General features: G+C 39.1%; 1 protein-coding gene across 2 annotated transcripts; it reads left to right on the forward strand.

Moving 5' to 3' along the window:
- Window positions 1-6447: 6447 nt before the first annotated feature.
- LOC107753931 (LIM domain-containing protein ajuba-like) lies at window positions 6448-12455 on the forward strand. 2 transcript variants are annotated; one of them, XM_016570213.1, is made up of 9 exons: window positions 6448-8145; window positions 9205-9306; window positions 9434-9501; window positions 10248-10310; window positions 10395-10525; window positions 11509-11560; window positions 11643-11711; window positions 11852-11989; window positions 12084-12455. In XM_016570213.1, the coding sequence occupies exons 1-8, from the start codon at window positions 6663-6665 to the stop codon at window positions 11984-11986; spliced, it is 2103 nt and encodes a 700-aa protein (XP_016425699.1). In that variant the 5' UTR covers window positions 6448-6662; the 3' UTR covers window positions 11987-11989; window positions 12084-12455. The 2 variants fall into 2 exon arrangements, with proteins under 2 accessions (XP_016425699.1, XP_016425698.1); XM_016570212.1 differs by having other exon boundaries at window positions 11852-12455.
- Window positions 12456-13634: the final 1179 nt, after the last annotated feature.

The raw sequence follows: 13634 nt of genomic DNA on the forward strand, positions 1-13634 counted from the left end.
ATTGAAATAGTACACTTACAAGTATACTACTAATACACTGATATTTGTATACTTACTACATAAAGTATACTTAAAAATATACTTGAACTTTACTTAAGTATACTTACTAAAATAAACTTGAAGTATACTGCTTTTTGGTAAGGGTTTGTCATATCCTGTTAGGACCCGTTCCAACACACATACATACCTCTAGCCCCCCAGTCAGTCTGCCATCCTCACACACTTTTGCTGCATATACTCTAATGTTTCCCGTTTGTTTTCAACTCCCACCTTCTTTTTTCATTTTTTTTTTCTGTATGTATGCTAAAGGACTGCACATTCACCTCATCTTTCGTCCCTCCCCTACCCTTCCTGTCCTTTGCTCTCTCTCCTCCTACACTTCAAAAAAACATCTGGATCTCATTCTGTGGAAAACCAAAACAACATGAGAGAGCAACAGAGTGAGAGAGATAGAGAAAGGCGGGGAAACGAACAAAGGGAAAAAAACTGTTGGTGAAAATCAACAATATGGGAAAGATGAGTACATAAAAACTCGCCTTGATTTGTGTCTCGGTGCCAGTGAACAATAGTATTTTCTGAATTACACCAGCAGACAGAGATGGATAGGTTCAATAAAACTTAAATCTATGAAATATATGTAATCATAACCGTGGTTTTGAAGTATTCAGCAGTGCGAGAGATATCTTGGGTTTCTGTTGTTTTTGTCAGCTTACATCTTAAACAAAACTTTCTCATAGTGCTGACAAAAATTGTTGAATCTGATCCAGGGTCCAGTAAAACACCAGAGGAAAAAAAATCTGCAGTTCAGCAACTGGAGCCATAATTATGGAGAAAGGCTGCTGAAATCAGCAGGAAGACCTGTGTGTGTATATGTCTCTGGAAGAGAGAGAGAGAGAGAGAGAGAGAGAACTCAAGTCAGACAGTGACAAACAGTCATGTGTGATCTCCTCTCATACTGAAAACCTCAGGACTAGAAAGACTAGAAAGGAATACAGAAATGAATATTTAATGTAAAGGCTACTGTTTACATAATGATTAACATAAAATTTCCCTATATTTAATGGCCATACTGATTGATTTTCAAGATTCAGTGGTTCTCTGGTTAAAAAAAAGAAAAGAAAAGTGAAATGGCATTTTGCGGCTAATATAAAATAGAGTCACTATAGCAACCCCCTTAATTACTTTCTCAGGCAGGAGATGGTATGGCAATAGTCTGTACCTTGGAATCCATTTCATGACAGCACAGCTTTGTCAAAGAAAAAAAAACAGATGGCCACAAAAAAGACAAGCTAAAAATAATAAAATGAAAAATATAAACATGTGGAAGCTGAAAAGGGAGAATATGTCAGTGTGCATTATGTGCAGGAACTTTTTATCCCACGACGGGAGAGACAAGGTCAGAGACAAATGGCTGCCAGAAGATCAACAGCACAGATGGAGAAACACTGCAGCCTAGTGGAGTCATAGAATATGTCTACATGGCATATTTTATGACATATTTTCTAAGAATTTGTTTATAACAGTGAGATGTAATGATCAAATATCGGCCCTTTGCCCTTTTTAATTTATGTAATAGATGCAGAATTAGTTTTAGTACAATGTAAAATATTTTTTTTCAAAGTAAATACTTTAAAAATCATACAAGTAAACGACCCTTCAAAGTTTTGGGGTCAGTAAGGTTTTTTTTCTATTTTTATTATTATTATTTATTTGATTTTTATTTGTTTAGTTAGTTGAAAGAAATGAATAATTTAATTCAGAAAGAATCAATTAAATTGATCAATAGTGACAGCAAATTTATGTTACAAATGTAATAAGGTTTTCTACGCTGTTCTTTTGAACTTTCTATTCATCAAAGAATCCTGAAAAATATATCACATTTTCACAAAACAATATTAGGCACACAACTGTTTTTAACATTGATAATAATAAGTAATGATTCTTAAGCACCAGATAAGCATATCAGAATGATTTCTGAACAGTCATGTGACACTGAAGACTGAAGTAATGGCTGCTGGAAATTCATATGTATTTCCACAACACATATTAAAGCTGACTTCTTTTGCCATTTCACAACCCACCATGAGCACTTTCAGCTAAAATCAAACAAGGATAAATTTACATAATTGATATAACCCCAGCAATTGCACTTTAAATGTGTATATATGTAAATGTATTCAAATGGATAGTCTGTCAGAAGTTTGAATGCCTCTCCTTTGTTATGATTTTCCACATTTCAGAATGGTAGAAATTATTGTAATAGTCACAAATTAATTAAGCAGTTTTTTAAGAATTATGAATAAAGGTGCAATGTCTATTTGTCTACAAAATTAGACTAGATAAGAAAAATGAGAAAAATAAATTCAGTGAGATGTATCCAATCCCGTTGTCTGTAGGTTTATGATCGGTAAGATATAATAATTGTACCCTTTGGGCAATTTGAGCAAATTGTTTTTTCACAGCAACTGTCCCTGAAATAAGTGTCCTAGAAAGACTACATCTGCTTAACCCCTTCCCTCAGAACTTACGGTCCTCCTACAATCACCTTTACAAAATAAATAAATAAATAAATAAATTTACTATAAAAGTAAATGTGTATTGTTAGTGTGTTGGTATGTTTAGCAATAAAAACAGAAATCATGCACAAGTTTTTTTTTTGTCCACACGTATCTTTATTTTTTGTTCTTTAATAATACATTTCCTTTAGGTTTTAGCAATAAAGATTTCACATGCTCTTCTTTCTGTTTCTCCTCTTCCTTCTTCTCCTGCCATCGCTTTATCCCTTCATCCACCTCTGCACCTCTGAGATACACTGCTCTTCTCTAAATGTGGACACAAATATAAACATTTGAAACATTTCAAGTTTTTCTCAAGTTAAATATAAACAGGAAAAAAACAACAAATCCACAAATTTAATAGTCTAGTAGATCTGTTAATGATCCATATTCTGATCCACCACGTGCTTAAACCATTTCTGTAGACAAAATGGGAGCATGACAATGGAGCATATAAGAACCCAAAACACTGACATCAAGATTAACCATTGCTATTAGAATGTAATGTATGCAAACACTTTTTTTTCTTCGTATCATTTCCAACACCCTTATTTGTCTTCAACTCAAATAAATTTTAAAATACAATTTGTTAATAACAAACTGCAGAGGAAACTCACTCCAGTCTCCACTTCTTTCCTGCAAGGGTCACACACGACCAGTGTTGCCAAGTCTGTGTTTTTTCAGCGGAATTGGGCTACTTTAAAGGGGTCCTATTATGCTCTTTTACAAAGTCTTGATTTTGTTTTGGGGGTGTACTAGAACAGGCTCTCATACTAGGTTGTTCGAAAAACACATTATTTTTCACATATTGTACATTATTACAACACCTCTCTCCTCAGTCTGGCATGAACGGCTCGAATAGTTCCTGTATCAAATGAAAGCCCGCCTTCTGAAATACGAAATGCCTATTTTCAAAAATAGTGGAGTGTTCCTTTAACACTGTTGCCTCGGGTTGAAGTGACTCCAATAACATGATATTTATCCCCTGGAATGCGAATTTTATCAGGGGAAACCCGCCAAAAAACGTGTTTTTTCCTCTCTGGAAGCGATTTTTAACTGGGGACCCCCTCGAATTGCAATTGGGCTAGTTTTGAGTAGCGATTGGGCGGGGTTTCTTGTGAAAACCTGGCAACCCTGCACACGACGATGAAAATGGGCGTATAGACTACCGCGACACTGTAAGTGATGTGAAAACAGATATTGCCCATTAAAAACAGAAATGACCCATAAAAAACTCTGTTCACTCATCAGTTGTTACTTCATGACAGAGTATTAACACCATAGACATTCATTTGCACGCTGGCTGATGGCGTACTTTTACAAGAATAATGTTTAAATGCATTCAACAAAGCACGACAGGCTCATAAAACAAATACTCTGCTAAATCTTGACTGCTTCACCTGCGGAACAAAACGTCCTCAAGGATGCTGCCATGGTGGATTCTAACAACTACGGCAAGCAAAAGTACAAAATAGACACTCTGCATTGGAGTACGGCGACTTATTTCTTACCGGTAGATGATGCTGTAGTCACATTAAATACAACACAGACTCGCCTGAATCACCTGTTAAATAAACTACACTTAGTTTATTCTCAGCCTTTCTAATCACAGCTTGATCTCAGGACAAAAGATAACAGCCAAAATAAAACAAACGTGTTACAACGTGTAAACTGGGAATTCTTGTGGCTGCCAGTGGTGCTTTTATGTATGCAAATGTTTCCTTGTGGTGTTTAAAATAGAATTTTAAATGGCCATTCGAATCGGATCGTTGGTTTTATTTATTTAAAAACTGACTTAAATGACTGGCTGATATTCTCGTGCATTTTGCAGCGTTTAGATGAGAAAACCTCTTGTAAAAACACGACACAGAGACGCCTCTGAAGACCGGCCCTTAACACCTTCCGCTTCAATAATAAATTGTCTTTCATTCCTCCAATGCACGGGCTCGAGCAGTGCTGAGTAAGCGCTGAAACATTCCCGCGTGCGCTCCCGGACAAGTCCCCACTCGCCAGTGCGCGCTCCCACAAAACCGCAGGAGAAGCTGCAGACAGACCAGAGGGGCAGGAGGAGGAGGAGGAGGAGGAGGAGGAGGAGGTGGGTGCTCCGGAGTAGGGAAAAAAATAGGTTTTAAACAAAAGAACAGCGTTGGGTCTTTTTAGTGTCTCGGTGGGTTTGAATACAGTAACCATACGACAGCAGGTCAGTTGTCACCGGAATTTATGCCACTTGGTAACTATGGAGCAGTGAGAGGCATTTTCCGCGAGGGAAGAAAAGAAAAAACAGTTACATTGTTGCGCTCGCGAAAAGCACACACGCAGCCGACTCACGCTGTCCCAGGGACCTTAGCGATATCCCTCCGCACATTCCACAGACTAAAGGCACGGCACGACCAATTAGGCCTTAGGGTTGGAAAAATGACACAGAAAATATGTAAGGTCTTCGAACCATTTGCATGTTTACAGGTTTCCGTTTATTTAAACGCTATGTTAAGTCGAATAAACGTCACTTATTCGATTTGTCGTCGCGTGCTGCCACATTACGTGTAATAAAACATAAGATGTTATAAACAAACGAGAAACAATTTTATTCATGACCGCATTTTACTTTCTTTAGAGTTTGTTGTCTTATTTACAGACAGTCGGCTCATAAATATTTATTAACTAAACCACTCGTTCTGACCCCTTAGACTAACATAAAATGTATGTGTCTTTTTTATTTTAGTAATTTGATAAATGTGTGCGATTATGTCAAGGTTGTTTGTGTAAGTCCAAACAGTAGGCTGAACCAATGGGCACAGTCTGTTTAAGAAGTTGGGCTGTGTGACGAAATAGTGGGATGCGATTCATGCGCGCTGCCCGGGGGAAAGGTGTTCCGGTCGGGAGAAAAGCCACAGAGGAAGAAGAAAGGGGGAGGAAGGAAAAAAATTGGAAAGAAAGAAACTGTACGTTGAACATTTTAGCGCAGTTTTCCGGCGTAGATTGCGTAGTGCGTGTTTATCTATGCGAATATGTTTGGGTGAGCGATACGCGAACTTCCTCCCTTCGACTCGCTGCAGCTGTTTTTTTTGTTGTTAGTAGCCTACACGCTTTTGAAGACTTCCACTTTTGGGGAATAATGGTCATTTTCTTTCAAGCTGGACTGGGCAAAGTGGAAATCCTGCGGGACAACAGGAGGCTTTGATCTGCCTTGTACTTTTTTTTGCAGAGGAATAAACGCTTTTGAGTTCTCGGGTTTGATTTATCCGTACAGAGAAACGTTTTCAACTTGCCTTTTTGAAAGCCGCTAGTTGAGTCAGAAAGGGGCCGTGGTGAATCCCTTAACCTGTGTGTTTAACTCCAACATAATCAAAGGAAACCACGTTGGAATTTATTCAGCATTTAAACTCCGTTCTTATTTTTTAAACAACCGGCAGCGCCGTTTAGATAAATCCACAGAGACAAAGAACCAAGTGGTAATTATAAGACTTGCAAGTGGTTCCGACAACAGTGGGCAGTGGATCAGTGTTGCGGCTGTGACTGAGAGACTCAACGTTTGAATGGATCCGTTCTGCGCGAGTCTGGGACCAAAATTAAAGACTCTTTGAAGCCGGACGGTAGTTTTCACACGTTCATTTGCTCACTGCCGAAGATAAGGCCACAAGTTGCTGCAAAAAGGATCGCAAACAAATGGATGAACATGCTCCTGTTCACACGCATGTCCAGCAAATTTATCTCAAGCAAACAGTTTGGAGACAAACCGTTTGTTTTCAAGTCTAACTAGTACGACATGTAGCCTGCAGAAAATGCCATAGTGTTTTTATTTATCTTCAAAGTTAAATATTTATTTTTGTAGATCATCAAAAATATTAGTTTTTAACAGTTCATTTTTTTTTGTGGATTTGTTTTTATTTTATTATTATTTTGTTATAGTTTTTGGATGTCACATATCTTTTGATCTGTTATCTCATCTGCTGTTGAAACACTTGAATGATGCTTGTGCCCACACTGTATTTCACTGTATTTATGTAGTACACTATTTAAACTGTAGTTGTTTTCAAGGTGGCATCTAAAAGAAATTCAATTCGTACTTTATATTTTAAGTTGTAGTTGACCTTATATTAAAACACAATGGATCGACTTGGCAGCAAACTGAAGCAAAGGCTCAAACTGAGCGACTCCGGAAGTGTCAAATTCAGCAAAAAGAAAAATGACTTGGCCAATGCAAATAACAACAGTAATAGCAACAATGCCAATAATGGAACCGTGACACAGATCAGCGCACCAGTGAGCACGGCTCAGTTCCCACTCTCCTGTTCCACCTCTGTAGAGGTGTGTGGCCAGTCAGCCGGAAGACCTGGCAAAGTGGGCACTTCTCAGAGAATTGCACCCTCGAATACCACCTCAGCTACGGTACCTGAGGATTGTGGGCCTGGGATCGAACATCACCCGTCTACTCTCGCCCCTCTGCGGCGCCGGTCGCCCCAGCAACGAGCGTCGTGCTACTTACCTGAAACAGTGGAACGAGGTGACTCGCCCAGAGGCGAAGGTGACCCGCAGGGGGCGTACAGCCCAAATTCTCGTGTGGCCTTGAAGCAGCGGCGTTATTCTCTGGAGCTCCAGCAGCTCGTTCGCCGCCAACAGCTTCTCGCCCAGCCTCCTCCACTGTCGTCTGTACCACCTCTGTACCCGACGCACAGCTCGGCTGCCCGTTCGTCCACCATGGAGCCCAGCTTCCTCCACGACTTAGAGCGTCACAAACGCTTGTCCCTGCAGGAAGCTCTGTTTTACAAGCGTTTGAGCTCAGGTGGTGAACCTTGGGACAGCGGCCGCCCCGCTTCCCTCTCTCATCCACCGCAGAGGACCCATGACAGCGGCATAGGGGGGTTCTTCTTCCCTCCTGCACCAGCGTTGAGCCCCTGCTCTTCTTTCAGCTTACAAGAGTCCGTGTTGGCAAGCCCTCGTTCCAGTTTTGCGAGCAGTTCCGCAAGTGGAGGAGGTGGAGGCGGCGGGAGTCCCATGGGAAGTCGGTGCAGCAGTAACCGGACCAGCGGCATTAGTTTGGGCTACGACACCCGCCATACACCTGGGCCTGCCCAGCAGCTACAGCTCTCCTCGACCCAACTCGGTGGCACCACCTCGGGTCAGGTGTACCCTGTACAGGTGTCAGGGAAAACTGGAGTGCCCCCTATGGAGGTTTGGAGGGACTGTCTCGAAGGGGTGTCGGGAGTTGGAGGAAGTGTGCACGACAGCCGTCACTCATATCCACCCGCGCTAAGCACACACACTGTCACCTTCCACCGAGCAGAACCAGAATGGGGTCCCACTGACCAGCGGGGATCAAGGGGTGACGGCGTGGGCGAGAGGGCGCGACACTCCGACTTGCTAGGAAGCCGATACCAGCAGGAGCTCACCCGCCTGATATTGAAAGATGCTGCCCTGGAAGGAGAAGCGTTACTTGGGGGTCTGACATTAAAAGAACAGCCCGTGCCTGCCACCATCCTATCCAGCTCCGTATCGACTTCAGCCCCAGTCGGAGCTCCAGGGAAATCCCTGGAAGAACAGTCAGCTGGAAGGGAGTCTGTGTCATCTGTGGACAGACAGGAGTACTTCGGTGAGATCACTAACTCATCCAATTTGGCTAGTTTATGACTGATCATGTGTCTCTCTGTCAGTAGGTTGTGAATGTGTGTGATGTGGTGAGATGAAGACTGCTTCAGACCTGCTAAAACATGCAGACGTTCTCTGAAACAAAAAGCAAGACATAAAACGTATCCAGTCAGACTTCAAAAATACATACTAGCCCTCCTTTTTCAGCCCGTTTCTCTAACTAACCATAATAACTAACTCGCAAGTCACAGAGTGAATATATAACCCCTCCACCCAAGGCTACATAGAATTCTGAACAGACTCCAAAGTCAAAAATATCTGCCTAGAGCGAGCATAGTGATTATGCTTGACCCCAAATTACAGGCTCTGTGATACACTGGTCTTACCAAAGAGCTGTGAGTAATACAGTAGGACAGAGGCTCAGTTGAAAGGAGGGTTCTGTGTGTGTGTGTGTGTGTGTGTGTGAGCGCTTTCAGCCTTCAGCCAGCCACAGATTGAGCGAGGGTGTGTTCATGTGTGTTAGCGTGCACTAGCGTGTGCTGGCGTGTGCTTGTTTAGCTCAGGTATTTGAGTCCTGAGGGAAGGCTCTCTGACACACTCAATTGTGAGGGTTGGGTGTGTGTTTGTGCCTTCTGTGTGTGTACCGCTTTGTTGCGACAAGGAAACCTCCCTGTTGTCTGAAAAGCACCTGTGTAAAGTTTAAGACATTACCTCATTCTGACACATTACAATACCTAATTCCTGTATCCAACAGCCAATTAGCCTTTTTTTGAGTAACGAAGGGGTTGCGGAGTACAGATTCATCGGTGTGTGTGTGTGTACTGTGACTACAAGAAACAAACCCACTTGTTGGTATTATGGGAGAAGAAAGCACGAGTCATGCAGTGCAGACATGTATTTTTGAGTCCAGACAGCTCTGCTGCCTGCGTTTATGTAATTGGTATGATTGGATGATGACCTTATTGTCCTAGATAGCCACTTGAGTTGTGAGTATTGTGAAGCCTCTGATGCATCTGTTTATAGTGTACTCAGACTGTGTTTGTGGTTGTGTTCTTGTTTTCAGGTACATGTGTGAAGTGTAGTAAAGGTGTATATGGTGCAGATAATGCTTGCCAGGCTCTGGACAGCCTCTATCACACCCGTTGCTTCACGTGTGTTTCCTGTGGTGAGTTATCAGTCTGTGATGCAGTATGTAATGCAGTATGTAAAGCTAGTATTTTAATACCTCTTCATTTGGGTCAGTATCTCTCATGTTGGTTTGAACATCTGTCTTATCTTGCTTTTACTTGTAGGGCGAACTCTCCGCAACAAGGACTTTTACAATGTCAATGGCTCGGTTTACTGTAAGGAGGATTACATGGTAAGGATGACTTCGTGTGGTCTTTTTAGTATTCATTTTAGCCAGTGTTAAGGGGTTGAAGTTACTCTGAAATTATTATTTTTATTTTAATGTGTAAAAAAATAATAAGAAAAATAATATTTATAAATAGTAATAAATATTTATAAATTAATAAATATTTAATGTTTATTTAAAAAAGAATAATAATAAAAAATTATATTTATGAAAAAATATATATTATCCAAGAGCACATCTGGTGTCTAAAAAAAAAAGCAGAAAAAATATGGGTGCTCTGGAAAGGGTACAAGATCTACAAAAAAATATATTCTTGGAAAATCAAAGAATACTTCCATGTCTGATTTTATGAGGAAATATCCACTAATGTATTGTAACATAATATTTATATTTAAAGTGTTATATATTTAATATTTCTTTTTTTCCAAAAAATTTTATTGATATGTTCTACTTTAAATACAAATCTTAAATATTTTTTTATAAATGTTTTACTTAAAAAATAAATATTACATATAAAATGTTTATTTAATATTTTAAATAATAATAATGATAGCAATAATGATATTTAAAATATTATATATTTCAAGTATATAATATTTAAAATAGTATATATTTAAAATGTATTATTATTTAAAACATTGCACACTCTTTTATATTTAGTATTTCTTAAAAAAAAAATGCTGTTATATTAATAATCTATTGAATGTTGCATAATTTTCCCAATCTTCTTTCCCGATCTGTCTTCATTACAGTTCTCAGGCTTCCAGGAGGCAGCTGAGAAGTGCAGTGTTTGTGGTCACCTCATCTTGGAGCAGGTAAGTGGTCTCTGCGCGAGGTCATTGTCAGTGTTTGAAGGTTGTATAGGTCGAGTGTTAACTCTGTTCATATGTGTAACTCAGATTCTGCAGGCTCTAGGGAACTCTTATCACCCTGGATGTTTCCGCTGTACGGTCTGCTCGAAGGCTTTGGACGGGGTGCCATTCACAGTAGACTACCTCAACAATGTCTACTGCGTCTCTGACTACAACAGGTCTGCTAGTGAGCAGTGTTACAAATGATATGACCACAGTGCAATTTGTCTAACATTAACTAACTGCTCTGAAGCACTTTTGCCAGATTTGTTGCTGTTTAGGTTTAGTTGTAAGCTAAAGAAAGCTAAAAAATAATAATGTTTTATTTTATTTCTTAATTAAAGGCACAATATGTAAGATTTTTTTATTAAAATATCCAAAAACCACTAGAACAGTGTTATATATTTTGCTGACTTGTGTACTTACATTATCCCAAATGTTTCGAAGAATGTTTAAATCCAGAGAAATAAGCAATTTTAACTAGTGACACGGACCGTGTCCATATTAAAAGTGTGGCGACAGTGCCATTTATCTCTTAAAAAAACATGCATAATCGTGTTGAAGGTTAATGCATTACATAGTAATGTCTATATAGTGACAAAAAATGTTTTTTTTTTGTTTTTTTTTTAAAGAAATTAATACTTTTATCAAGAAAGGATACATTAATCTGATCGAAAGTGACAGTAAAGATATTTATAATGTTACAAAAGATTTCTATTTCAAATAAATGATCTTTTGAACATCAAAGAATCCTGAAAAAATTCTATCACTGTTTCCACAAAAACATTAAGCAGCACAGCCGTTTTCAACACTGATAATAATGTTTGTTGAGCACCAAATCACATATTAGAATGATTTTTGAAAGGATCATGTGACACTGAAGATTGGAAGCTTTTAAATGAAATAATTAAAATTCCATCAAATAGTAACTAATTTATTTGAATTTAAATGTTAGCAGCTAATAGTTTTGCTAGTTGATTTTAATAAACTTATTCACAAAATATCTGTCACTCTAGTCGGCTATTAATTCCCATAGTGCCACCTGCTTGCTGTCACGTTGCTGTTTGAATGCTATATTTACATCAACATCGGGCACATCCAAGACATTTGCATTTACCAGCTTGTTGATGTGGATTCAATTTTGTTTCTTTCTTTTCTTCAGGACATTTGCCCCCAAATGCGCTGCCTGTTTACAGCCCATCTTACCTGCTGAGGTAAATGGTTCCCTAGTAGTTTAACAGATGCTTTCAGATCAGTTCAGTAGAATATTTAAGATCTTGATTGTGTGTGTTTCAGGGCAGTGAGGAGATTCTCAGGGTGGTGTCAATGAACAAAGATTATCACTTTGAGTGTTATCACTGCGAGGTGGGTGTTATGGAAAGTGGTTTGGAAAAGATGATTGTCACCATTTTGAGTCCATTTAGTAGCATTTCAGATAAGAGCATATCTACATTTGTTATGGCACAGGCTTGTAATGACTGTAATCCTCTCTTCCTCTTCTTCAGGAGTGTGGGAAGCAGCTCTCCGATGAGCCTGGGTCTCAGTGCTTCCCTCTGGATTCCCACCTCCTCTGCCACTCTTGCCACATGACCAGAGTGTGCGTCACACATAACCTTCCCCCTCACAACACACTGAAATGAGAAGTAATGTGCCTGATCAACTACTTTGTACTCTCATATGCACACTAGTGACCACTGTAAATTATTGTCTTTCTAATGTCTCTCTCTTCTATGCCAGCTCTATTTTTCTGAAGGGAGAAGAGGGGAGAAAAGGTACTGAGACTTGAGGTCATAGTACATTTCAAATGCAAATCCCAGTACTGGTACAAACTGTATCACCCCCTAGTGGCTGGGAAATGCAGCAATTGAATCCTGCTGAACAGAAGAATATTTCTATACCAGTTCTCTGAGTTTAAGATTATTGTTGCCTGCTTATTTCATTGCTCCTGGGAGTTTTATCACAGAACACTGTTTTACTCCCATATCTACTGTTTGTTGTAGGGAAAAAACAAGGGATTTTTTTTTTTTTGCTTAACATTTTTCTATATTTAATATCACTAGCAAAGATTTTGCACTTAAACATGTTTACCTATTAAGAGATTTTTTTTAAATAAAGTGATTGCAAAAAGATTAAAAACATTCCTGTATCTGCTTTAATTAATAAATCTTTCTCTGTATGAATGAGTGTTATTTTCTTGTGTAATTCACACATTCAATTGAGAATTCAGATGCTGATGACTGATGTATTTACGAGAAAGCGTCTTCAGATGATGACTTTACCAGTCGCTCATCATTATCAGTTTTTATATGTATATATATTAGGGCTGTCAACACTGATCTATAATAGAGAATGTAGATAAGTGGCTGTCAATTGATTCAATTTTTTAAAAATCGAATTAATTACACGATGTGGCGATTAATTAATATAATTAATCGCACATCAAATTTGGCTGAGAAATTACCCACAAAAATTATTTATAGCCAGTATTGTGTTACATGTTACTTTGATTCGTTTTTTATTAATATGGATTTTTTTTCAGTTTTTTTATTAATGTGTAAATACTAAATTATTTTTAATGAAATTATACTCTAAATGAGAAAATAAAACTGCCAATAGGTGGCGATGTCTTAATGAATAAGTCTGAGTCATTCATTCATTTGATTCGTTCAAACTGCTGATTCATTCAGGAATGACGTAAATGGCTCTTTTTATGAATGGGCCACTGAATCATTGGATCACCTGATTCGTTCAAAACATGAATTCATTCAGAAATTTTGTGTTGCTTGGAGACGCATAACAGTTCTGCTGTGGCATTAATAGGTAATATTTGCATTGACAAAAGCAAAAGCAGACAATATTGTATCTAAAATATAACACAAATATTAAGTTCTTTTTTACTGAACTGTTGTATAAAATGGTCAACAACAACAGGTCTGTGGATGATGCAGTCGACATGGGACTGCATTACATCCTGCAACACCTCGACAGACCTGGGAATTATGCAAGGATCTTATTTGTGGACTTCAGTTCAGCCTTCAATACCATCATGCCTGACCTTCTCTGAGACAAACTGACACAGCTCTCCGTGCCCACCTCCATCTGCAGTGGATCACCAGCTTCCTGACAGACAGGCAGCAGCTTGAGGCTGGGTAAACTCGCATCCAGGACCCTCACAATCAGCACTGGAGCTCCTCAGGGATGTGTTCTCTCCCCACTGCTCTTCTCCATTTAAAACAAATGACTGCACCTCTAAAAACTCCACGACACTACAGTCATCAGCCTCATCCA

Source organism: Sinocyclocheilus rhinocerous, unplaced genomic scaffold, assembly GCF_001515625.1.
Source record: "Sinocyclocheilus rhinocerous isolate Xijiao unplaced genomic scaffold, SAMN03320098_v1.1 scaffold831, whole genome shotgun sequence".
Taxonomy (NCBI): Eukaryota; Metazoa; Chordata; class Actinopteri; order Cypriniformes; family Cyprinidae; genus Sinocyclocheilus; species Sinocyclocheilus rhinocerous.

Excerpts from the sequence above, each read along its gene's own strand:
- LOC107753931 (XM_016570212.1), top strand. The coding sequence starts at position 6,663 with ATGGATCGACTTGGCAGCAAACTGAAGCAAAGGCTCAAACTGAGCGAC. Across the intron at positions 8,146-9,204 it reads GGACAGACAGGAGTACTTCG|GTACATGTGTGAAGTGTAGT; the intron begins GTGAGATCACTA and ends TCTTGTTTTCAG. Across the intron at positions 11,712-11,851 it reads TTGAGTGTTATCACTGCGAG|GAGTGTGGGAAGCAGCTCTC; the intron begins GTGGGTGTTATG and ends CCTCTTCTTCAG.